This window comes from Lissotriton vulgaris, chromosome 2_1, assembly GCF_964263255.1.
Source record: "Lissotriton vulgaris chromosome 2_1, aLisVul1.2, whole genome shotgun sequence".
Taxonomy (NCBI): domain Eukaryota; kingdom Metazoa; phylum Chordata; class Amphibia; order Caudata; family Salamandridae; genus Lissotriton; species Lissotriton vulgaris.
Window position 1 is genome coordinate 824,391,434 of NC_141687.1, and position 26,002 is coordinate 824,417,435.

The window sequence follows — 26,002 nt, forward strand, 5'->3', positions numbered from 1 at the left end:
ATTCTTGTGTGATGGTGGTTGTACTCATTTTACAGAATGTAATGTAAATGTATCCTTTGTGTGTTGTAGCTGGGGTGGTGGTCTAAGTGATTTGAATGTGAACCTTGTCATAGTCTGATGGGTCTGTAAAGGAGGTGGCATCTGTGATGGTTTTGTGTGATTAGTGTGGGGGTGACGGATAAGGTTTCATGTGTGTAGTGGTGATGTGAGTCAGTGTGGTGCCCACTGGTAGAGGATGATGACATGGTCTATGTAGGCAGGAGCACATTTGTGGGTGGGATGCCTGTATTCATTGCCAGGGGTGGTGGGGAGGCACAGTGGCCCATGTGATTTGCTTTTGTGGTGTCAGGTGCCACTAACCACTTTTATCTGTGACTTTCTTTAGGGCAGTGCAGGCTTTGGATATCCTGGTGCAAAAGGACAAAAAGGGGAACTGGGCCTTCCAGGGCCTGCAGGCCCCCCTGGGTCTCCTGCCACTGTGGTGCGGAAGAATGATGGCTCCGTGGTGGAGCAGGTATCAGGTCCCCAAGGACCTCCAGGCCCCGCTGGACCAGAAGGCAAGGAAGGTCCTCCTGGAAAAGACGGAGAGCCGGTAAGTAAACGCTGACGAGTATTCCAACAGCCAAATAGACACTTTTGTCATCCCAGAAGCCACCCGTCCTTGCATTTCTTACACTCAGATTCACCTCATGGCGCTCCCACTGAAACAGGTAATACAGTAGGTACCACTAGACTATGAGTAGGTAGTCTGCATGTAACTCTTAATTCCTGAATGAATGGTTTACTTCACTGCGCCTTGAACCTAAGTCATTTGGACCAGTGCATCTGAGGACGGGCTTCCAAAAGGAGTAAAAAGTAAACTTATTGTTATTTCATATGCAACTGCATCAGATGAACACCTATCCACTGCTGTTAAAACACTCCAAACTCAAAACATGATTGTTTGCTAAAACAATATACCATGTACCATGTTCACGGTCTCACAGTTTTCTTGGTTATGGTATGACACTTGGGGTTCACTATACACATCTTATTGCTTCCTTTTTAATTTTTTCCTACAATGTGCAATAAATACTATTGTGATGACTGAAACTTTCAAAGATGCTGATCGTCTATGGATTTAATCACAATAGTTATTTTGCTGTACTATTGATAAATGTATAAAATGAGTTCAATGTGAACGACTGTATACATTTTACATGTAATATGAGGCATCTCCCTCAGGAAAGACATTTTTGGTCACTGCTTCAGAACCTATGATCAACGGACACCTGCTGATTACCGTTTTATATCTAACAGCAATAATTAGCAACAGAGAAGTCAGCACACATTAAATGCCAGAAGGACACAAAGATACCATGCACACAAAACTCACACAAATGAGGGAGACAGAAAGTCAAAGAAAACACATTTACCAAGTATTACTTGGCAAATTAGATCATAGAATGTATCTTATTGTGCTATTAGGGGGCACAGAAGAGACTGCGAAACAATCAAAAAGAAGAACATCTGCAGATGTTTTGATGGGTAATATATAACCCTAAAAAATATTTTAAGGCAGCCCTAAAGTTCTGTGTATTTATTTGCAAACCATTGCTCTTTAACTTCAAGATGCTCAGATGGAACAGAACAGATTAGCCATTTATTCAAGACGGCTTCGACTTCTAACCTCTTTTCCTCGTAAGCTGGATCCTGCCTCGTACTCTATTCTAACATTTTGAATGTATAAAAGATTCAAACTGCAAAATAAAACATGATGCCTCTACCACAATATTGTTGTATGTAACTAGATGTTATTAGGCCTAGGTGGTGAATGCTGCTCCGTTCGCAGAATTTGCAGAGTTTTTCATGCTCCGCGGAGCACCCAATGTTCCGTTGCAGAGGCGAGTTTTTTCCTCACTCGCGCTCACCAATGTTAAATTGGCAAGCACGAGTGAGGAAAATCTAACGCTAGACCATATCCCAGCAAGATTTCCCCATGCGGGTGGTCGCAGATGGTTGCGACCGCTCGTGCTTAGAAACCACCTGTTCACCTTGAGGAAGCTGCGCACGAGTAGTACATCTACTCGAGCAGCAGAAAGAAGCAGCGCCCTCTAGAGCTGCTCATGGTACCATTCACGTTGTTTTTCCAGCATTGGAAAAATACCTGGGGCCTTATTTATGAAGGCCTTGCGCCGCCGGTGCGTCACTTTTAACATGGGAAAAAGTGACGCACTGATGGCGCAAGGCTTTCATAAATAAGGCCCCTGGTGCTGAAAATCAACGTGAACGGCAGGACTGCTTGTAGAGGTTTTTGGTCACTTCTACGCGGAAATCCGCAAACTCCGCCAAGGCCTAGCTGTTATACATGTGCTTGCACCCCTTTCATCCTCCCGAAAAGGAGTATGTGTCAGTTTTGCTGATGATCCAGCTCTAGAAAAGAGGAACTACCCATAAAATGAATATGCAGGTGATGGCAAGGTATCAGGTATTGTATGTTACGAGTTGACGTGGTAGGAACATTTTGTTACAGACATGGCTCAGCATCAATGGATACAATTTTTCTTTCAAAATCATAACTATCAGAGAATTCCTAATTTACCCACTCAACAGAAGCAGATGCAGCCATTACCTTCGTTGGTTCAAGACCTTTAAGACATTGGCGTGAGACATTACCAATGACATCTTGGACCAGCACACAAGAGTATTTCAGCTTCAGTGTCCGGGATGCATGAGCGGCTATTTTACATCTGAAAAGCACAGTCAATCATTACACTTTTTGTCACAATCAGTTAGTTCTGATAAATATAGCTTATATTCATAAAGCAATCTTTAATCATATGAGGGGGATGCTCAACTAGCTATTTAAAAATGTTTACCCCAAACTAAAGGTTTGTTCAGGAGAGGATGGAAATATTTATTGATTGAGAGGAATATTTACAACGCAATATGCTGCTTTTTTGTTGGCAATGTGCTCTCTCGCAGTTTCATCCTTTGATGCAACTGCAGGTTAAATTTTACAAATATTAAGCAAAAAGAGTAGGGAATGACACAAAACTTTTCTAGGAGGAGTAGTCGGAGACAAAAGCAGTAAACACATTCAAACAGGCCAGAGACTAATGGTGCTGGGCCATTTTCTAGAGCAGGGATGCTGAACCGTGGTGTCACTTGACTAAATTCACATTCATTGAGAAAGCTCTGTCTGTGCGGTTTAGAGGTGAATGTTAGCCTTTAAAAGAGTGTATGCTCTGCTCTGGTACAATTCAGACTCATTGAAGTCTTGATAAAGATCATACCTCTAGTTAAAACTCAAGACACTCAGCTTTGGTTAAGGCGCAGGATCACCCACCGTGCATAAAATGCACATTCCCTCAGCCCTAAGTGAATGTCAGAGGCAATGCAGTCTTGATAATTACTAGATTCACTCAGCTCTGGGTGAAACCCAGACTAACTAGCAAACTCTGCATAAACCTCTAGACCTTAAAACATTACTGAATAATTCTTTCTGATCTGCAAAACAAGGCCTGTTTTTTTATATTTGGTAAAATAAAGGTCCCTGGAATTCCCTACTTTGTCATTTTCTATTGTTTCTTCTATTTTCATTATCCTTCACCTTTTCTCTCTATAGGCCTCTGTTCCTCCTCTGTCCGCGTGCCTCGCTGGCATTCTATCCTAGTCCCATATTCTCCAGTCCCCTTCGCCTTTCTCTTTCCTTCCTCTCCCACCGCCAATCTTTTTCTCTGCCTGTTATATGTCTCCCATATCTGTCTCCACTTCTCTTGCTCTCAGTTTTATTCTATTTTTAACATTCTTGATTTTTCATTTAGGGTGATCCTGGAGAAGATGGCAAACCTGTAAGTGCTTTATTCTTTTTTTGTAGATTAAAAGCTGCTAAGTTATCAAAGTATTTTTTTCATATTACTTCTTTGTAACACAGGTGATCATGAAGGCCACATCTTAGAGAAAGATATGTGAGAAAGAGGGGCAGAGAGAAACAGAATTTTTTTTAGATGAAGGATACATCTAGTGGTGTGTATTGGAGAGAGAGAGAGAGAGAGAGAGAGACCCTAATGGAATGCACTGTTCTGAGGACACGCTATTTAAGGGCTCACCCAGAGCGTGAGAGAAAAACAGAACCTGGGGGTCAGGCATTGGAAGGAGGTTTTGGATATAAGGGACTGGCCATAAAGAGAGTTGGCAAATTAGGGCTAGATGTCAGACCTGGATAGGCCAAAACATGTTAAGATTGGCCAACAGTCTTGTTACAGGATGACATTCAACCGTGGCTTTTGAGGCAGTGGCCACTAAGTGAGTACCACCGGAGTCTTCGGTAAATACAAACATTTGCCACCCCGAAAGGAATTCAGCTTTCAGGAAGCCTCAAGCAGTGGTCCTACACGATAGGTGGGAAGAGGCAAAGGGAAGGGGGAAGAAGTGGTGGTCTGGGGCATTATGTTTTCGCTGGCGGGCTCCAGCACTTTGGTTACAGGTTTGTTTGCTTCCATTTGCAGGGTGATGTGGGACCACAAGGATTTCCAGGCACTCCAGGGGATACTGGCATGAAGGGCGAAAAGGTAAGAGGTTGAAATATTTGTGGATCTATGATTGATGAGCAGACAGAACACTAAGGACCTTATTCTCCAAATCAAGGAAAATAACTCGCATTGCAATGATTTACAAAATAGCCTTGATTCACAGTAGTGCAAATCTTTGTAACTTCCTTCGGTTGTTTGCAAAGCAGAAAGTCTGGGATCTATACGTTTTTTTGTACCTCTTTATTAAATCCTATGTGAAGTTGCCAGCAACCCAAAACTCAATTAATTTAGCAGGTGAGCCCTACTCAAATATTTTCCATAATCCTAAGGTAGTTGTTCTGCGGAAAAGAAAGAAGGTTGTGAGGCTATGTACATCTCCCTTCATAGAATCATCTACACATACATGCCTATTAAAGAGAAGAGAGTACACTTGGCACAGGTCCACCTCCCTCCATGACCATCTTCAAGCTGAATGGGTAGCTTTCTCCTAAACTCTCCTTATCTTACCCCATCCATCTGTTATGGATGGGGTGGGAAACTTCTCCGTAATGCCACATACCAATACTCAGTGCGTACCATTGATGGGCAGTTCAGAGTCCCTTAAACAGAACTCCCAGGTTGAATCCCACCCCTTCCATTTCTGTCACTCTTTCCCTATCACTACACAGTCCTTGAGATTTTTCACTAGTACATTTTTCGAGTAAGCGCAATAGGCTCAAAAGGTGAGGGTGGGTTGCAACTTGGTGTTAAGGGTAGTGTGTAAGACATATGTTTTCTCTAACAATGTGCATTTCCTGCACTGTGAATCCTACAATTATAGGCGTAGGATATTTGTAGTGTCGCACAAATACATTTTGTCTATGAGAAGTGTTCTCTTGTTTCACAAACTCCTGAAAAATGGGCATCAACTGTCTAATGGTAAGATGAGTTGCTCTGGTTGGATCTTTCGGGATACTGGTAAATATCAGGTCTGTTATGTCCTGTCTTCTGTGGTCCTGTGTTAAGTCATGTAGTTATCCTGTGAAGGGTCTCTGAGTGTGTGGTGTGAGTTGGAATGAAAGCCTGTGTGGACTTTGCCAATAGGCTGTTGGGAACCTTAGAGGGGAAAAGAGCTGAGGCGGGAACATCAGCTCCAGGTGGGGCACTCCCTTTATACATGTATCTGAAATCTGTTTAAGTTTATCGAATAAATTACCTTGAAGTATACTTCTATGCATGGACATGTTTTGTGATTTAACAAGTCGCTGTTATTTATTGCTGACGGGAAACCTGACTCACCATTGGGGAGGGGGATCTTCTTTCGAATAGACAAGTAAGAGATTTTAGTCTGAACATGGGCTTGGGGTCATTGGAGAGATAAGTTTCTGGAGTTATCTGCATTAAATCCATTATTCTGATTGATGCTAATTGTTTGCATGTGGGACTATGTGTGGTCCATTTATTACTCTAAAGGCCTGTATGAGGACAGACGAGGACTTAACAGTGTCTTTCCTCACGCTTCTTAGGACAGTTTTGTGTATGAACTAAACCTATTTCCGCCATATTCACGGTTTCTGTATTTCTGTGTGAGAACAGGAAATTCACCAGACACCTCTTACTTTTTTCTCTCAAATAAAAGTTGTTTAGGGTAGTGTGTCACAGAAAACAAAGTTTTTACATAGTAGACAGAACACGTGCTGCATCACACAAACCTCCATGTAACATGAGCCACAACATTGCCCCCGAAATCACCCTATTCTCCTATAAAATCTCACTCTTTCGTCTGTCTGCGGGAACCGAATAAGTCACCCTATAACCCAGTATGCACTTAATCATAATAGAGGAAGGTAGAAATAACATATACAAATATTGGTAAACAGATATCCAACACCTTAAAACTTCCAGTAGGTGAATGTCACACCAACAAAACACACCCCAACAGCAAATCTCCTCAACATCCAGCCCTGTAACAATCAATGACCAGGCTGCAGGGCTCCCCGCCTCGATGGGCAGGTCAGGTCCCTACTCTCTGCTGCCGCACAATCCAGCACTGGTCACTGTTCCCTGTGGACTGTATGTTTTTAATACTGCATAGACAATTAGTTTCAACCCTAGCCAGTGGGCCATGGTGACGAGCATCAGAAGAACAAGGCCGAGTTGGATGTGTGTCTGCTACAAGTGCTGCTGTTTGTATTGACGTTGCTTACGATCACCCTCTCTCTTTAGGGAGATCCTGGCGTTGGAGCCAGGGGCCCCCCAGGACTTCCAGGACCACCAGGCCCCCCTGCAATTGCTTCTAAACTAGACAAATTGGTAAGTCTGTTTCAATGTACGGAAGTGGATTTCCGCCCGGTTTTATTCTCTCTCCTCTGCTGTAGTAGTGTCCGCGCTATTCTATCCCGCCACCCTCGCTACTAATCCCACAGGAGGTGATTGCTTGGCGTTTATGTAGTTAAGCACTTGCCATGTTCTGTTTGTGCACTTTTTGTCTCTTTACTCAGATGTAACACACAACTTTATGGTTGCAGACATTTATTGACATGGAAGGTTCCGGCTATGGTGGAGATTTGGAAAGCGTCAGGGTGAGTGCCTTCAGTCTACACTCAATATTAATCATATTAATGTGATGAAAGATCGGAGCAGTGTGACGAGTCTAATGAGTGCGCTCAGTGGATATTTAATCTATTTACTGGACCAAAGAAAATGTTTCATTACATCATACAAAAACAGCATGTAAGACGTGACTTCGCAGTTGAGGGTGCACATATAGACAATTCTTGAATAATACCCAAAGGTTCACCCGGAAAAGATTATGGCGTATGGACCATTCACCTAAGGTCCTGTGGGAGATACAGTGAACTGTGCAGGCTGAAAACTGCAGTGGTACTGATTAGTCCCTCTGATCTGTGGAGTAACTACAGGGGTGCATGCTTAGAACCATTTGCCGTGGAATGCTGAGGATCTGTGTGCTGGTATTTCCTGACCTTGCACAGATTGGGGGGTGGGAGGGGAGAATGTGCCGGCTGCACAGGAAGAGTTGTGCTGGTTGGAGCACTACAAGTGAAGATAATGTGGGACTACTGACACTAGTTGTTTGTGTAAAGTATGTAGTTGGGACCCGTTCATGCTTTCGGAATTGAGAATGGAGCAAAGAGGGCGCTTAGGTACTAAAACAGTAATATGAGCCAGAGGTGGGTCACAACTTTGTTGAGCTCGAGGATGGAGTGGGGCCCAGGACAGTAAAGACAACCTGGGAATAAGGTAGGATTCAAATTCTGGAGGGATAATGGAGGCTCTTATTCTGGGTGAACTCTCTAAAGAGAATGGGTCTGACTGAAACCAGACACGCGGTGAAGGTGCCTGACCAGGGCCTTGCCTCTAGTGGGGTTAGCAGAATCTCATCAAACAAGGGTTTTTTGTTGAGGGGCAGAGTGAGAGACCCTAATACTGAGGGAATTGCATGGGAGGAGGGAGGTGACTCCTACCACACGAGTGTATAATGGTGGGGTTAGGGCTCTGATACATGAGTGGTTGTGTGGATGGTGAGGGGCGCCCAGAACACTAATGGTTGTTTTTTATATAACGCTTGTATGAGTGCAGGGAGGTGGTTCCTAACAATAGATGGAATAATGGTGGGGTTAGGGCTCTCAAACATGAGTGGCTGTATGGATAGTGAGGGACACCCTAAGCACTGAAGGGACTTCTTATATAGAGTTTTTATACCCCAAGATGCACTTTAGTTTCAACCATAAGGTAATAGTCTCAAGAACTTCATAGAAGAAGATGAAGTAACAAGGAATCATGTAACTTTTGAGAAAATCAAAATCGATCAGAAGAATTTGCATAGAGGCAGAGAGTATTCTCTGCACAGAGAAGGAATGGCACTCCTGAGAGTGAAGACCAGTTGGGTTCCCTCAGCCTGATGCAGGCTGGTGTTTGTTGAGGTGCAAAAAGGACCGCCATATCATGACTTCTGAAAGTAGATTGCTCAAGAGTTGTGTAATAATTTTCTGTCTTTTGCTTTCTGCTCAGGGACCCCCAGGTATTCCAGGACCCCCAGGACCTCCAGGTGTCCCTGGACTGCCAGGCGTTCCAGGTGAATTTGGCACAAACCGCAGTTCTTCAGCAGGACTTCCAGGTCCCCCCGGGCAAGACGGTGCCCCTGGGCTGCAGGGACCCCCAGTAAGTACAGAGACCAGAGCTGACACTGACTACACACAAAGGGATACGTTGGTTAGAGGCACATCAAATGAGACATACACACAATTCCCGAACACAAATAATGCATTAAAAATCACAAACGAAACAGAAATATACACAGTGTGAGAAAATAAGGCATATATTTATAATAACAGATGTCTTTTGATCTAGCCTAAAAGCACCTTTATCTCATAACAAATTGTCTCGCTGCACAGATTTGTCCCCACCTTCCACGTTCTCCTCGACAATGACACTCTAGCAGCCCAATAAATGGTCTCAACGTGTAATGAGACTCTGCTTATAAACAAGCTCCTCACCTAGACACAGTGGATTATGGAAATTTTATAAAGAAAACAAAACAGTTGAACACAGAGGCAGAGAACCAGTAAAAAACTGGCTGAAAGTGGTGAGACATACCAGAGATATACAACAGGAGAGACAGACTGCAAGATGTTCATGGGGAATATAAATGAAGGTGTGGGTCACATCTGACAATACAGCTCACCTGAAAAATATCGTGATAGACGTCGAAAGAAATGGTCACCATTGTACCTTTGATATGGCCCTGCTCTCAGTATCACTTGTTAACCAGTGCAAAGCCAGAATCACAAGAAGATCATGAAAATGCAAACTAACCCTGCAAAAGACTCTTCCTTGATCACAGAGGACCAGAAAAAGGTAGCTCGCCAGCCTGTACTCTGGTTCAGCAAGACAGATCTAGGATAGGACCATAATGTTCAAAGGTTGGCGGCTGTCAGTGGTGAAGAAATGTGTTTTGCACAGAAAATACCACCCTCTTGCTTGTTAATTTCAGCTGATCTATATTCTCCAAATGACCTCCACCAATTGTTTACAAAAAGAGTTACTTAACTTGTCTCCCTTCATCTCAGGCATCTCATAGGCTAGCTCTGTTGCTAGATGCTTCCATTTTTCGTTGTGTTTGAAGTTCCACACTCTTGCTAGTTAACTTCATGTATCTGCTTTTCTCATAGAGGATTTAAGCATTCAGTAACTAGGTATAATTACATCCAAGCTACATATAAAGTCTCTACCTTGGTTTAAAGGGTCACATACCTAAACTTCTGCAGAGATAAAAAAAATGTGTCAGCCTGCCTGCTCACTGAAACCCAAATTTGTCCATCTCTTTGCTGACTTTCTTAGGAATGCAACTTGCTATATATTACACAAAGTGCCTTCTTTAAAATACGCCCACCTTTCGTAAATGAAAACATTGTCTCTGTGGTCCTCAGCTCCAAATATGTTCTTCTTCGGGTTGGACTCTGCAGACTTTACATTTAATAAAAGTTAACAGGAGGTAGATCCTCATCCTCTAGAACTCCATTGCTTTGAACAATTAATTGTAAAAACACATTGTCTGTTTCAGAGCAGGTTGAATATGTGCATCTTCTCCCCGTAAACATCTTTTGTAGCTTAGGTTATGTTGTATCCAGCACCAATCCAGAACCAAGAGTCCAAGGAAATGAGTTTCAGATCCTCCATCTTTGCAGTGTTTTTCTCAAACTTCACTCAGAATAGGCGAGGCGATAGATCTCATATGTGTGGATAAAGCCAGCTCCTGATGTGTGTTGTCTTCCTTCTACAGGGTCCGCCAGGTCCTCCAGGAGCAGATGGCATTCCAGGAAGTCAAGGACCAGCAGGAGAAGCGGTAAGAAGCTGATGAATGTAGCCTTTGCGGATCTGCTGTGTAGAATCAGACGACGACCAGGTGTAGGTGGGGGTCAAGCCACGAAATACTTTGCAACTAGGTTTTGAAGGCTTTGTGTAAATGAGAATCAGGAGCAAGTGAGGTTAGCATCCAGGAGGTGAGGAGCATCCATTAGTAAGGGGAGAGGGAACGAAGGAAAATGGACCAACCTGCAAGGCAATGTGTAGATGGCGCTAGGGTGGTTCTCCATCCCAGATATAGGATTGAGCTCATTAATAACTAGAGGTGATCTATTTAAGAACTCACTAATATTCACTTGCTGTTGCTGAATAGAAGGTCTGGGGAGATCTCTGAGACAGAATGGGCTTCTTTAACTCACCTGACACAGAATTGCAGCCTGGTGCCATTCTGTGGAATGCAAAAAGGACGCAATACAGTGTTCACATCAGAATGTGTTTTAGTAGTGCATGGATGACATTTAGAGATGTATGGCATAAGGAGAATGGCGAATGATAAATCTCTGAATTGGAAATTTTGAGATATTCTATGTTGAGAAAACAGTAATCCGGTGGGTAGAAACACATATCCCATCTCCACCACTCTTCTCACTAAATAGGTGGCTCTACTCACATTGAACTGTCTGACCATGAGTGTAGGTTCCTTTTTGAATCACAAAATGGACTGCATTATTTTGGGTGTGCAGCAAAGATGGCTTTGCACACACCTGAATGTGCGATCCTGGCGATTGAAAGCATTTGGAGCTGAGCTCACCCTTGAAGGTCAGATCATGAGTGTGGTCATTCTCAGCTTATGCTTGAACTCGAAGGTTTGACCTTAGGAGTAGAGCCACAGGTTGCTCTGTTCAGACCAGTGTCTGATCCTAGGAGAGAGAGTACAAGTGGCACGATTCACACTCTGGTTCGTGATCCTGGGAGAGTGAGCACAGACAACTCTGCACAAACCTGGGGGGCTAATGTTGGAGTCAGAAAGCTGAAGTTCTAAAGCTGGGAGTGAGAGCACAACAGGATCTGCTCACACCTCATGGTGGGATCCTGGAAGTAGGAGAACTGCTCCCATCCAAGTGTCTGATCCTGGCCCAGAGCACAGCTGGCTCTGCTCTGCTCACTAAACTTTGCCTGAACCTCTGTAAGATCCCTCCATCGACATGTTAATAAGTCAAATCATCTCTCCCTCCCATCACAGGGCGAACCTGGTGAACTCGGCCTTCCTGGAGCCAATGGCCAGAAGGTAAAATAAGTTCTCTTGTTTTCACTACTTGAATGTCAGCCGACATTTCTCTTTTGTTCATGAGTTTTTATTCCCAACGCCCGACAACCTTTTCAGTCTTTCAATTCTGCCTCTCTGCAGCATACCCTTTTCACTTCCGTTCAGTTGTCTGTACAAAAAGCTATTGTTTTTCACTAAAATTCAGTTCTGTTGAGCAACAAAACTCAAAACCTTTCACTATTGCTTTTTTTTATTATGTGCATAAAGCTCACACCTTTTCACTTTTGTTTACTTCTATGTTTGCACAAAGTTCACACATTTTCCCCATGATTTAGTTCAGTGCTTGCACATAGCATGTGTCTTTCAAATACTAGTTCTATTCGATAAAGCCCTTTTACACCTTTCACTGTTGTTAACTTCCATTAATGCACAAAATGTACTCTATTTTATTGTTGTTCCTTTCTGTTCTTGCACAAATCTTTCTCCCAATCAGTATCTTTATGTTCCTTTCGTATATAAAGATTGCACATTTTCATCATGGATCACTCAATTCTTTGCATGCAGTAAGGGTCTTGCACATATTTTCCCTATTAATTAGTTCTGCTCAGGCACTAAACTCTCACACGTTTTACCTTCGTTCAGTTCTTCTACATGCACACAGCGCTCACACCTTTCACTGTTATTTGAAGTGGTGCACGATGAAAGAACATACGCTTTTCCTTGAATTTGCAGTTCTGTCTTCGCATTACATCTTGCCACCTTTTCACTGTCGTTGAGTTTTGATTATGCGCAAAGCTTACACTTCTTCACTAGTATTCAGCTGCCCGCTGCTCAGGGCTCCTCCACCTTTTCACGCAGTTCAGTTTTGGCGACAAACAGGTCTGCCCTGCCTTTGCATTGTCATTGTGTTCTGTCAGTGAACAAAGTACTCGCCACTTCACTTCTTTTGATGTTTATGTTGACAGGTTTGACTGCAAACTCAGTTCTGTCTCCGCCAATGTCTTATGCCATTTCATATTAGTTATATTTTGTGTGCTCTTGAATTACAAAGTTTTATTGTTGTGTTCTATTCATATACACTTCACATACCTTTTTGCCTTAATCCACTTGTAATGCTTTACAATGTTCAAAGTATTAATGTAAAAACTGTGCCTTTTTTCTTAAGACATTTCAGTTTTCTCTCATCTTTTGCGCCTTGGTAATGCAGCTGGACAGCATGTCTTTTACATTTGAGTTTAGTCTCCCTGTACACTGTACCAAGTGTGCACTGCGCAGTGAGGTTGTGTCCAGTGGACACAGTAAAAAAGAAAGCTGCAGAGGTTGTGCAGCACCTTTGGATGCTGAACCTCATGAGCACTGCACTCTTTCTTCCACTGATTCAGTTGACAGAGCAGGCCCGCTAATGTTGTGTTCTATTGACCACTGGGGTGGACAGAGCCTTGCTCCGGATTACTTACTGTAGTGGTGGGCAGGGATTTCCCAGCAATTCATTACAACCACTTGATTAGTCAAGTCCATGCTATTGATTCTTTACCCTAGTGACCCCTGTGATGGGCTGCGCTCATTAAGCAATTCTATGTAAAAATGACCACTGGGTCGGACAGGGCCCTGCACTCTATTCTGATCTATTATGATACCCAATTAGCGCATAGGTTAGCTGGTGCAATTGACAAACTATTTTAGCCTTTGAATGCTTGGTTAATGATGTAGAACCTGTAGGCTCTTTGGTGAAATCTGTTCAGTTAGATCCACAAGTGGTTTGATTGCAATACTGCCCGCTTCTCCGTCACTCTCATTCATACTGCTTTGTACTTTTTCTTCTCTGCTGTCATTTTTACTCACTTTTCCCCCTGTCTAATCAGCGCAAACAGCCTCCTATCCCTTCCTACCTGTTAGAGCTTCTGTCTCACTACACTACTTCCCCACCCATGAGGGAGGTCTGGGGCGAGGTAAAGGACTTGTATATGTCTTGCATCTGCATGACCGTGCTGCCGGAGAGATAACCGTGTGTCCTTCTATGGAGTTTATGCATGGAAATCCTGCTGCTCTGCCTGCTGCAGTGTATACATTTGCCTTGTAAGGCTCTGCAGGATGTGCTGCTGATGCTGTGGTGCTGTTTCAGTAAATGCATTTACTTCTTCAGGAGCTGCAGACTGTGCAGTGTATTCTGCTGTATATGGGTTGCAGACATTGTAGTACATACTACAAGGCCACTGCAGTATACAAAAGGTCTTCCTCAGTGGTTGCAGAAGTTGAAGTACCTTTGTAGGTACCACTGAAGTTTCTGGCTTTACTCACTATGCTGCTTACATTGTGTTTAAAGTCCTGCATGCACATTGTGTGATTGTTCAGCATGTTCTATCTGGTTGGCTGTAGTGAGTGTGCATGTCTCCTCTTTTCCTGCATGACTTACTGGTCATTAGAACCCAGTAGGATTGTTTCTGTTTCCTTTCTCCAGCTGTGGGAGGAGATCATGCTTACATCTGCATCAAATCACATTCTGTAATGTGGATATTTTCACCTTTTTTTTTATAGACAGGTGGATGCTTGAGATCCCGGTCAGGTTCCTAAGACTGCCTTTGCCATAAAACACAGGCTTCAAGGATTTTTCCTCTTCTTCAAGACTCTGGGCCTGATTTAGATTTCGCCAGACTGGTTACCCGGTCACAACAATGACAGATATCCTGTACGCCGAAATATAAATCCCATAGGATATTATGTGATTACATTTTCGGCGGATGGGATATCCGTCACCGTTGTGCTGGAGTAACCAGTCCGCCAAAATCTAAATAAGGCTCTAGGTCATCACGTTGAGGACTTACTTGATGTTGGCTATCAGCTGACACTTTTCATTCCTGTCGGCTGATCGTCTGCCTCTCCATTACCAGATTGTTACAATAAATTATTTTGCAATCCATCACTCCCTTCTATATGCTCCATACACAAGAGTGCTCTGAGTCCACCGAAGGGTGGTTAGAAATGCTTTATGAGAACACCAACTAAATAAGTGTGAAAATGGGAGAAAAAGCCAAAAATGTTGTCCGACTGTTGAGTGGCTGAAAGAAGCCTATGGTCAAAATAGAGAGAATAATTTCACTCCCTCAAATCTCTGATGCATCCTCATTCCGTCACAAATTGTGTTTACCAAGAGTTTCTTACTTCCACTGCATTTGCGTCTGCTTTTAATTCCGTGCCCGTCTAGGAAAGGATTGGTACTATACGAACCAAGATCATTCAATTCAGCTTTCTTCCACTGAGATAAATCATGGTAGAGCAGATGCTAATGCGGCATATCCTGGGATCTTCATATGCTTGTGTGAGTTGCTCTTTCATCTGTGTGTATTGTCCTGTATTAGAATATGATTATTTTAGAAGTATAAGTCCAAAGATATAGGGCTTAAGTAGCATTGCCGCTGCCCACTAACCTCTCCTGTCCACTTTGCTGCTTTGCAGGGGGATGCAGGAATCCCAGGAATACCAGGGAATCCAGGTGAAACCGGGTTGGCCGGTCTCCCAGGACCCATCGGACCTCGGGGTCTTCCAGGCCTCCCTGGGCCCCCGGGTCCTCCAGGACCAGGATTTGGAGCTGGGTTTGTAAGTATAAAACTATCTTTACAGCTTTTTCTACATGGGTCCGTGTTCTAGATAATGTTTGTGCACAGTTACGTCCTCTTCGTGCACCTTACTCTGTACTCTGTCAACATGCGTGGAGGACACCAGCCTTTAGAATGTTCTACTGACATCCCCTAATTGTGCAGAGATGTTAGAGAAGATGTGATATGAAGAAAAGCACCCACTCTGGGAAATGGGCCTCCCTGCCTTGACTTTTTTTTATAGCACAGGAAGACCTAAACACATATGCTACATTAGTGAGAACATTTACAAACAATAAATGGGTGCATCAAACATAAAGCTGACATTTAAAAGACTCACCTGCAATAATTGCAAATAATGTAAAAGGCTAGCTGCTCTAGAACAAGGATAAAATACTTAAAATTAATTATTAGCGCTAGTGACATTAGATCTATATGTGCTAAAGTAGAATAAAAAAATAAAATTTACAAAGTGAGGTAAAAGAGGGTTAGGTGGACATAAATGAGGCAAGTTGACCCAACTATCATTTTCATAAATTCTTTGTCAGAAGCTAGGTATCCCCAGTGAAAATAATGCAAACAATTAATGTGAAAGAGATCCTTATACTCTCTACCCTGCAGTGTAAAATAAACCCCATGTTCTCGCTACCGCCTCCAGTGTGAGCGGCTACACATACCCTCTTTATTCCTATGATGCTCCATTCATCCAGTAATGTAGAATAAGCACCTGCGATACGGGGGGCCCGAACTTCAACAACCCGACGATTCAAGAGGGCACACCTATTTTGATTCCACTGATGTTGTGTTTCCTTGCTCTAGGATGATATGGAAGGCTCCGGGGCTCCATTCGTTACTCGTGGCTCACAGGTAAGAATTCCAGGTGCATCATTTCCATTCCGATAAGCTTACTCAATCAAGAAAGAGTGCCTAGTCTGTCAGAGGATGTTATGAAGTAGTCTCAGAAACGTCATTCATTCAAGCTTGCTATACTCACACCCCATACTGAGAAATGTACCATATCGTAACATCTTATACTCCATATCATATGCATACAATCACAACGGCCTCCTTAATGTTACTCAACAGCACAAACCAAGCATGCTAACTGATTTTCACAGCACAGCAAGTATTTCCATTTTAATCAGTGGTTCTCATCACCACAATAACTCATCTCTATGCTCAGACTAATTTCCTTTGTCTTTTTTGGTCAGTACAGAATCATGTCTGTATAAGGTTTCCATTTTAGATTTCATTGCCCTGGTTTAACTCACACTTTAGAATGTGAAGATTTTGTCTGTAGACGGTCTGTCCTCTGCTCCCCACATTTATATTCTTTGAGCGAGGCAGGAACTTTGGTGTATAAATCTCCAGAGAATTAGCACACCGGCCTCACCTTCCTCTCACCTGCTAGGCAAGTTACAAACTCTGAGGTCTCTCGTCTTCATCAATGAAATCATCAGAACCCCTTCTCTTGGATTTGGATAAAGCTCCCATATCCAGTACATACATGTCAGAGACCCCACCTCCAGCACAGACATAATTAGAGCTCCTCTATCTAGAACCGAGAGAGCTCCCACCTCCAGGACAGACTTGTCAGTGCTCCTACCTCTAGAACTGAGATCAGAGCTGTCACCCCCAGCATAGAATATATCAGAGCTCTCACCTCAAACACAGACATGTCAGAGCTATCTTTTCTAGCACCTTTAGAACTGAATTTGTGATAGCTCTCACTTACAGCAGTGAGCATCTCAGAGCTCCCGTCTCCATTTATGAGATTATCAGAGCTGGCTTCCACCTCCAGCTCAAACCACATTTCCCTGCGAAACTAGAACATTTATTCTTATGCCCTCATAATGAACCCTTTCCTAACAACACAAACCACATACAATCCTCAAAAGTGTTGTCAGAGTCCAAGTCTACAGAAATGTCTTCCAAATCTTTGTTGATATAGTATGTCCTCCCATGACCACATTCCAAACCTCCCCAACACTTACTTCACCCACTTCATCAGAGCTTATCTCTTTTTATAATGTAGTTACTCTTTTTCGCTAGGGGGCATTTGGACTGCCAGGCCAAAATGTAAGAACTTGAGCCAAATAGCACCAGGCAGAGTTATAGTATAAATACCTAGGAACAACCTTAAATCTCCAGAAAATCTGTTAACAATGTTGGTTATTTGGGCTTTACTTGGTCCTTTGCGATACACAGCTGCAAGTGTTATTTGAGAGAGAATATCCTTCTTAAAGATTTCTTTACAACCTGTTGTTCTTTCATTCCTTACACATCAGGATATTTCTCTTCTAAACACATTGCGCTAGTTTTAAAATGTGTTATGGGGAATGTGGCTAGCATACAAGTTCCTATGTTCTCTACTTCCCACTGGATTGTGTATTGCTTTACCCATTTCTATAGCAATAACTGAGGCAAGCTTGCTGAGGGCTAAAAGTTCACTCCTGCACCAGAAGAGGAACACTGTTGTTGCTTTCCAAAAGCTGGTTCCTTTCTCTGGGATAAGTAGAGTAGTAATGCTGAGCCTACACTTTGCAATCTGCAAACAGCCACTGACTCCCAATTTGGCCAGAGTATCTTTACTGTCAAGCTCCATAGTTAAGACCCACAATGAGTTCATGGGCTGTTCCTCCCACCTTATCGCTACATACACTGTTGAGAGTATCAGGAAGCCAGATGTAAGAGTAAGGAGTAGTTAACAATTGAGTCCTAGCGTTTGTAACCAAATCCACTTTGGTTTTCATATATCCTAGTGGATCTTTTTATGAGCTTCTTTTAGAACTGATGGTTGAGGGACGTAGCGGAGAATACTGTGTTTGTGGGCAGCATATACACATTAGCGAAGCACTATGTTTTTACTGAGTTCACACTGTTACAAAGTGAAGACGGAGACTCTGGATTGTCCTATAGTGGCTGAAGATTCCCACATGTTGGACATGTAGGAAGCTACTCGACTAGCAGTAGCATCATGACTGGAGGTAAAGAGGAAAGAGCTTTCAATCTCACCGTCTTTTTTTGTTTCAGGGAAAAGATGGGTTTCCAGGACTAGATGGACAGCCAGGGTTGGATGGATTCCCCGGACCCCCGGTAAGTACCCAAATGTCTACTGGGGTTTTCTTCTTCTAGACTTGAGAAGAAAGAAGACACTATGTGAGGATCATGGAGTTCACATAATCTTCAGTTTCAGTTTTAACTACTTTGAGTGTGGTTTCATTGCATCATACATGCCTTGAAAAAAAACTAAAGTACTAAATTATGAGCATGAAAATACGAAGCACAAGAGATCTTTCACATTCCATGATCGGTCCCTCACTGCAAGGTAATTGTTTTTATGTTTTCAATCAATAGCTTCTATTTGTTTTAGGTGGCATAAGGATGCCTACATGATTATGTGTAAGTAGCGTAACAAAAAGAGATTAATCAATCTGTAGGTTATGTCCAACGTTTAAATATATCCATATTTTTATATCAAAAATTGTATTCCACACACAAACCTCCTACGGCTGATAGTTGCAATGAACCTTATTCTTAAATATGTCTCTTAACATTAATTTTATACCATTAAACATGAATTCTGCTTACATGGGATGAGAACATTCCAAACCTCTGCTGCAGTACTTGAGAAGGGACTCCCACTACACATATTGCTTTTAAAATAAATGGGAACCTCAATACATTTACCACTTTTACATCAGAGGGGAGCTCTCCACTTTTATTGCCTTATACAAGAAGGGAGCACTTTATCCTTGTTGCCTTTTATAAGAAATAACACTCTGCCCTTGTTGCTGTGCATAAGGAGGTAACACTCTGCACTTATCGCCTTGCACAAGAAGTGAGCTCCTCTTCCCTTATTGGCTCAGACAAGAAGGGAGCACCCTGCCCTTACTGCTTTTATATAAGAAGGAGAACCTCTACACTTGTTTCCTTACAGACGAAGGGAACACTTCTGCTCTTACTGCCCTGTATAAGAAGGAGAACATCTACACTTGTTTCCTTAGATCTACACCTATGTCCATACACAAGAAGGGAGCTCCTCTACCATACTTTCTTACATACGAAGAGAGCACCTCGACACCTATTTGTTTACATAAGAAGAGAGCACATCTACACTTATTTCCTTACATAATTAGGGGGCATTTCTACATCTATTTTCTTACATAAAAAAGATTGCCTCTACACCTATTTCCTTACAAAAGGAGGGAGCACCTCTACACTTATTGCCTGCACGAGAAGAAGGGAGAGCTTCTACACACATCACATTTACATGAGAAGGTAGCCCTGTTCACCTGATGCCTTACTCAAGAAGGGAACATCTATGCACCTATTGCCTGTACATGAGAAGTGAGCACCTCCACACGTATTACCTGTACAGGAGAAGGGAGCACCTCTAAAGCTATTGCCTTACACTAGAAGGAGCACTTCTATGCTTATTGCCTATACATAAGAAAAGAGTATCCCTGGAACCATTAATGTTACCTAAAAGTGGAAAGCACCAGGCCTCACCATTGTCAAGTGTGAAAAAGAACTTGCCAACACTTCTTGGCCTTACACGAGAAGGGGTCATCTCAATACTCATTGCTTTGCAAGAGAACGGGATTTCAAAACCCTCACCAATCTTACATATGAAATGGTGAACACTCGCCAGACATACATGAGTAGGGAACGACCCTCTCCCGTTATTCCTATTGGCATGAAAAGTCTCCAGCAGGTGACGGATGTGCACTCCTGCCCTGAGTGCACCAGCTTGTGTTCAATGTCCTCGGCCTATTTCAGAGATTGTGGTCGTGTTAGAGTGCAAAGGGCGCACAACACACTCCCCTTGTAGTGATGAAGGGCTGCTGCCTCTACCAAGAGTTAAGTAGCACAATTGCAGCGGTGGTGGCAGCACGGAATTTGGGTAATAGTGATCAGTAGTGTGAACAGGCGTTTTGACATTTCTGCCTGTATTGGGGACTACCGGCTCACTCATTTAATGTTCTGCTGCTGTGTAATTAACTTGGCCTTGTTCTACACAATGATTAAATGGAGCACTGTATAGCGCTCAGTTTTGCATGTATGTGTTATAGTGTATGTGTGCTTCTGTGTGGTACAGTACATGGATGCCACTGGATTCAGTTTTGGAAATCTAGGGCCTTGGAAAGGTGCGTGGAAGTAGTGGAGCCATCACAGACAGATGTGTGTTGTTTCCTGCATTCGTGAGCATTAGGACACTCTCTCTCTCTCGCTCTGTGCTCTTCCAAAGGACTCATTCTAGAAAGATCATTGGGGCCAGGGCACATTGTCAGAGAGATGATAATGCTAATAAAGAAAACATTGCAGATGAACACACATCAAATGTATATTATTTAGTAGTGTCTCTCCACACTCAAAAGGTGCAGAAGAAAATAATGATCAAAATTCACGAACCATGATTCATAAAATAATACTTTAATTCACTAACCCTAAAAGAGGATTGAAAACCAACAACATAAATCAACAGTGCTGTCGCTATTGAGTAAAAAAGGACACTGAAGCCTTTTTCGTTTACCTGTGATAGAGAATCAACAACAGAGTACTCTTTCGCAGCAGATCAAAGGGTAGAGTGATGTACTGTATAGCACAAGTGAATAAATATTAAATGTATCTTGATTATTTAGCTAAAGATATTTACTTAACAATAAACAGCTCATAAATTATAATTAGAAACATCGCCACAAAAGTAATCCAGACCTCACCCCAATATTCAACGTCTTTTACCCCTGCCACAAGCCTAACTCTTATGATTTGCCGAGCGGAATTGGTTCTCATCTCAAAACCTGGAAAGCAAACACTAAATGCACCTCCTACCTCCCCCTAGCTTTGTTAAACTCAGACGCAAAGATATGCACAAAATGTCTTGCTTTACACATAGAACACCTCCTTCCCAGCCTAACTGTTCCTGACCAAGTGGGCTTTATCCGCAACCGCCAGGGATAAGACAACATTTACGGCCCGCTCCACCTGATGGGAAAGGCAAACAAACACAACATTCCATCCCTGCTCCTATCCTTAGGTGCAGAAAAGGCTTTTGACCTGGTCAGCTGGGCCTTCCTAACAGTGGTGCTGCACAAACACGTACTTGTAGCCAAAATTATCGATAGAATCATGGCAGCATATTCACCACCATCTGCTTTTATCCCCCTTAATGGCCTACGCTCCCCACCGCTTCAGGATAGAGTGGGGCGCAAAGCAGGCACCAACTCCCCTGCCTCCAGTCGTTGGCCTCCTTTCACCTGACTCCATTGGATACCTGGGCCTCACCATAACCCCCTGGCTTGAAGACTAGAAAAAACACTAACTGGCCACCCCTATATTGCTACATCCTGGAGGACCTCAGTTGGTGGAAACCCCTGTACATCTCCTGGCTGGGATGCATTAACGTGACGAAAATTAATGTACTGCCGGGGCACATTACCTATTTCAGTCCCGCCCAGACTTGATAACCGAGACTGACATTCAACCTCTCCAAAACAAACTGTGCATCTTTATATAGGTGGAGTGAAACCACACATCTCCAATAAGCATCTCGCCGGTCGAAAAGAGATCTGACCTGTCCTAACATGCTGGATAAAACTGGGCGGCCTACCGCCAATATATTTCAGAATGGGTGGTGTGAAAGAGGGAAAAGACATGGCTACACATGGATTGCGCTGTGGCCTGCAGATCGCTAGGAGACTTAGCCTGGCTACCGATACAGAGCCGCCCCAAGAGCGCATACATAGCTATTAGAACCAGGACTGTACTCGAAATATGCAATTGCATAGTCGTCAGGCAGGATCTCACCACCTTCCATTCCCCAAATTCTCCCCTAGTCGGCAACCCCTATTTCTCCCGAGACCTTGACCCCTAGTCAATCGAGACCTCGTCACAAAGAGACGGTAGGATTCTAAGCAACTTCTTTCAAGGCCCAACTATCAAAACCTTTGAGCAGTGTAAACAGGAATTCCAATTCCTGAAATCTACCCGCCTTCAACATTACCAGCTGCGCCACTGGCCTCTCTAACCCCTAAATGCTCAAGCAGCCAAGTATACCCCCACCCAATTTGGGAAGCTGATCAGGTCATTTGAGGACACTGAGGGCCTGATCTCACAACCTTAGGCCACAATCCAGGAATCCAAACCTTGTATCCTACACCCATATCAGACACGCTGGGAGGACGATTTGGGACACACATTCACAGACAAACAATGAAATGACCTTTGGAGAGACATTCCCAAAATCAACAGAAATATTTCCCACAGAGATTCGGCCCTGAAGATCATGCCCAATGGTACCTGACCCCCTTCCAGGCTCTCCTGTATGTACCCAGCCGCCCCTCGACATGTTGGCACCGCCGCATTGGCGCAGGCACCTTCCTGCACAGTTGGTGGTCAAACATCCTGGAAAGAGATCCTAGGCCACATCAAAGGAGTCTTAGTATTCCCCCTCCCAGTTGACCCCGCTATCCTGCTTCTCGGCATTAAACCACCCAACCAACATGGCATGACTCATGCAGATTGGGCACTGGCACACAGTATGACTGGCGATTTACAAAAAGGGGGTGGTGATGAACAGAGTGTCTGAGTTAAACAGACCACTCTTACCCAGTCCAAAGATCAGGGCTTGATCCATCACCGTTATTTATCTCACTGCCCCATCCCAGCTCAGAACCTGGCTATATGCAAATCAGTCTGTCCCTGGCCCAGTGCATCATGGGAACAGGGCAGACTAAACTACCAAGCCAATTCTTCACCAGAAAGGAGACAAGCTACCGGGGACCGGTTTCTGGCATTTCAGCCTTCTTCGGCCCGGCTTGCTTGAATCCTGATGGAGCAGTGAGATAGGGACTCATGTCTGAGTATACCCTGCCACACCTATAGTGGCCAAAAACGATTTACAAAAAGGGGGTGGTGATGAACAGAGTGTCTGAGTTAAACAGACCACTCTTACCCAGTCCAAAGATCAGGGCTTGATCCATCACCGTTATTTATCTCACTGCCCCATCCCAGCTCAGAACCTGGCTATATGCAAATCAGTCTGTCCCTGGCCCAGTGCATCATGGGAACAGGGCAGACTAAACTACCAAGCCAATTCTTCACCAGAAAGGAGACAAGCTACCGGGGACCGGCTTCTGGCATTTCAGCCTTCTTCGGCCCGGCTATTTTTGTCCACCCTAAGCGTGGAAGGGTATACTCAGATGTGAGTCCCTTGCTCATTGCACCATCAGGATTCAAGCAAGCCGGGCCGAAGAGGCTGAAATGCCAGAAACCGGTCCCCGGTAGCTTGTTTCCTTCCCAGTGTAAGAATTGGCTTTTGTAGTTTGGTTTGCCCTGTTCCCATCATGCACTGGGACAGGAACAGACTAATTTGCATACAGCCAGGTTCTGAAACTGGGATGGTGCAGTGAGCTAAAAAACGGTGTTGGATCTAGCCCTGATCTCTTGACTGGGTGAGAGTATTCTGTTTAATTCAGAGACTCTGTCCCTCACCACCCCTTGTTGTAAATATTTTTGTCCACCCTAAGCGTGGAAGGGTATACTCAGATGTGAGTCCCTTGCTCATTGCACCATCAGTATTCAAGCAAGCCGGGCCGAAGAGGCTGAAATGCCAGAAACCGGTCCCCGGTAGCTTGTTTCCTTCCCAGTGTAAGAATTGGCTTTTGTAGTTTGGTTTGCCCTGTTCCCATCATGCACTGGGACAGGAACAGACTAATTTGCATACAGCCAGGTTCTGAAACTGGGATGGTGCAGTGAGCTAAAAAACGGTGTTGGATCTAGCCCTGATCTCTTGACTGGGTGAGAGTATTCTGTTTAATTCAGAGACTCTGTCCCTCACCACCCCTTGTTGTAAATATTTTTGTCCACCCTAAGCGTGGAAGGGTATACTCAGATGTGAGTCCCTTGCTCATTGCACCATCAGGATTCAAGCAAGCCGGGCCGAAGAGGCTGAAATGCCAGAAACCGGTCCCCGGTAGCTTGTTTCCTTCCCAGTGTAAGAATTGGCTTTTGTAGTTTGGTTTGCCCTGTTCCCATCATGCACTGGGACAGGAACAGACTAATTTGCATACAGCCAGGTTCTGAAACTGGGATGGTGCAGTGAGCTAAAAAACGGTGTTGGATCTAGCCCTGATCTCTTGACTGGGTGAGAGTATTCTGTTTAATTCAGAGACTCTGTCCCTCACCACCCCTTGTTGTAAATATACACAGTATGACTGGGCAGGAAAACAGCTGCCCGCGCTATGCAGGAAGCGGTTGGAAACCCACTCCCCCCAACGTCATCCTGGTTCCACCGACTCTGGTAGATCCTGGTGATGGAGCATCTATCTCATAAACTCTCCAAAACTGAGAAAAGATTCCCTTACTTCTGGCAACCATTGATCAACTATCTCTCAGAATTGAAATTACTATGCTTCCAACCTCCCTGCACAAGGACACTGCGGGCTTATTTATGAGCCCTTGCATCATTTTTGCGCCGCCGGTACGTCACTTTTTGTGACGCACCAGAAGCCTAAAAAATGCAAGACTTTGTATCATATTTACAAAGTGACACATCTAGATATATGCTCCATTTTGTAAACCCCTGCGCCACATTATACTTGCGTCAGGTATAATGTATGCAGGGTGGGCGTTCTGACGCAAGTAAGCCTCATAGAAGTGACGCAGTGAAATGTATGAGTTTTCACTGTGTAAGACGCGAATGCGTCAATATCTTACGCTTGCCTAACAGCAGGCGTAGGACTGATGCAGGCATATTGGAAATGGGACTTGCCCATTGATGGAGTTGCGCCACTTTTGTGACACACTCCAGCAATGCGTCATTTCTGCGCCTACAGATATTCGGAAATACTGACGTATCGGTAACTCCTTGCGACATGATGCATCATACTGTAAATATGACGCAATGAAAAGTGACGCATCGCTGTTTTCTTGCAGCGATTCGTCATTTTTCATAAAGGAGGCCATGCATCTCTTTGACTGAGACTGCTCTCCACTTCTCCCCTTCAACGTTCCACCGAACCCGAACACCTAGGAGTGCGAACACTATCTGCCCCAACCAGCATGGATGCTCTCAAACCGTTTGATGTTACTCTCCTTGACGCACAAATGGGTCTTTTCTGGTTATAGTTTCATTTCACAAACGCAAAGCACCACATATGGTATGTCCACACTTGAAACCTAGGCGGGTTGGGTACCCCTGCTAGGTACTACGTCTCATATAGACCCACCTGTCAGTGACTATTACCAATGTTTTGTTGTTTTCTTTATTGCTATTTTATAATTCGGGCGAATATTCTGCGTGACTCTGTTGATGATACAAAAACCAATAAAGATATTTTCCCCCAAACAATAATGCAGAAACGTCACACCAGTTCTACTTCAAACCCTTCCCACAGTGCACTGCAATGGAGTTCTCAGCAGTGTCAGTGGAGGGGGGCAAGCAATGCTTCATAGAAAACAAGTTTCATCTCTTTCCTGCCACATTAAATTATATTTGTGTCATGAAATTGTGTGAACCTACTACATGCTGATTATTTTATTTTTCTCATACGGTACACAGGGACAGAAAGGAGAACAGGGCGAGCGGGTGAGTAATGCTTCCATCTAAATACATACCTTTTTGTCTCAACACTGTCAGGTGGTAGAGCGTTCCATTACTTCTGCATGTTTGAACTTTGTAAAATGAGTAAATGTATACGGCCCCTGAAATCATAAATGTATGGGTGCCAGCATTATATAAGCCCATGGCCACTGTGGTGAAATTAACAAATTTAATATATCCTAAAATGCACCACAAAATAAAATACATGACCATCAAG

General features: G+C 43.7%; 1 protein-coding gene across 4 annotated transcripts in view; it reads left to right on the top strand.

The window, feature by feature from the left end:
- Nucleotides 1-26,002, top strand: part of COL18A1 (collagen type XVIII alpha 1 chain) — a 170,418-nt gene that overhangs the window by 71,362 nt on the left and 73,054 nt on the right. For all 4 annotated transcript variants that reach the window (XM_086956227.1, XM_086956226.1, XM_086956228.1 and 1 more), the window contains exons 8-19: nucleotides 386-592; nucleotides 3,807-3,833; nucleotides 4,491-4,553; nucleotides 6,720-6,806; nucleotides 7,022-7,075; nucleotides 8,526-8,675; nucleotides 10,297-10,359; nucleotides 11,563-11,607; nucleotides 15,040-15,180; nucleotides 15,999-16,046; nucleotides 18,213-18,275; nucleotides 25,744-25,770. In XM_086956227.1, coding sequence (XP_086812353.1) covers nucleotides 386-592; nucleotides 3,807-3,833; nucleotides 4,491-4,553; nucleotides 6,720-6,806; nucleotides 7,022-7,075; nucleotides 8,526-8,675; nucleotides 10,297-10,359; nucleotides 11,563-11,607; nucleotides 15,040-15,180; nucleotides 15,999-16,046; nucleotides 18,213-18,275; nucleotides 25,744-25,770 — 975 coding nt within the window. The remainder of the gene's footprint in view (nucleotides 1-385; nucleotides 593-3,806; nucleotides 3,834-4,490; nucleotides 4,554-6,719; nucleotides 6,807-7,021; nucleotides 7,076-8,525; nucleotides 8,676-10,296; nucleotides 10,360-11,562; nucleotides 11,608-15,039; nucleotides 15,181-15,998; nucleotides 16,047-18,212; nucleotides 18,276-25,743; nucleotides 25,771-26,002) is intronic.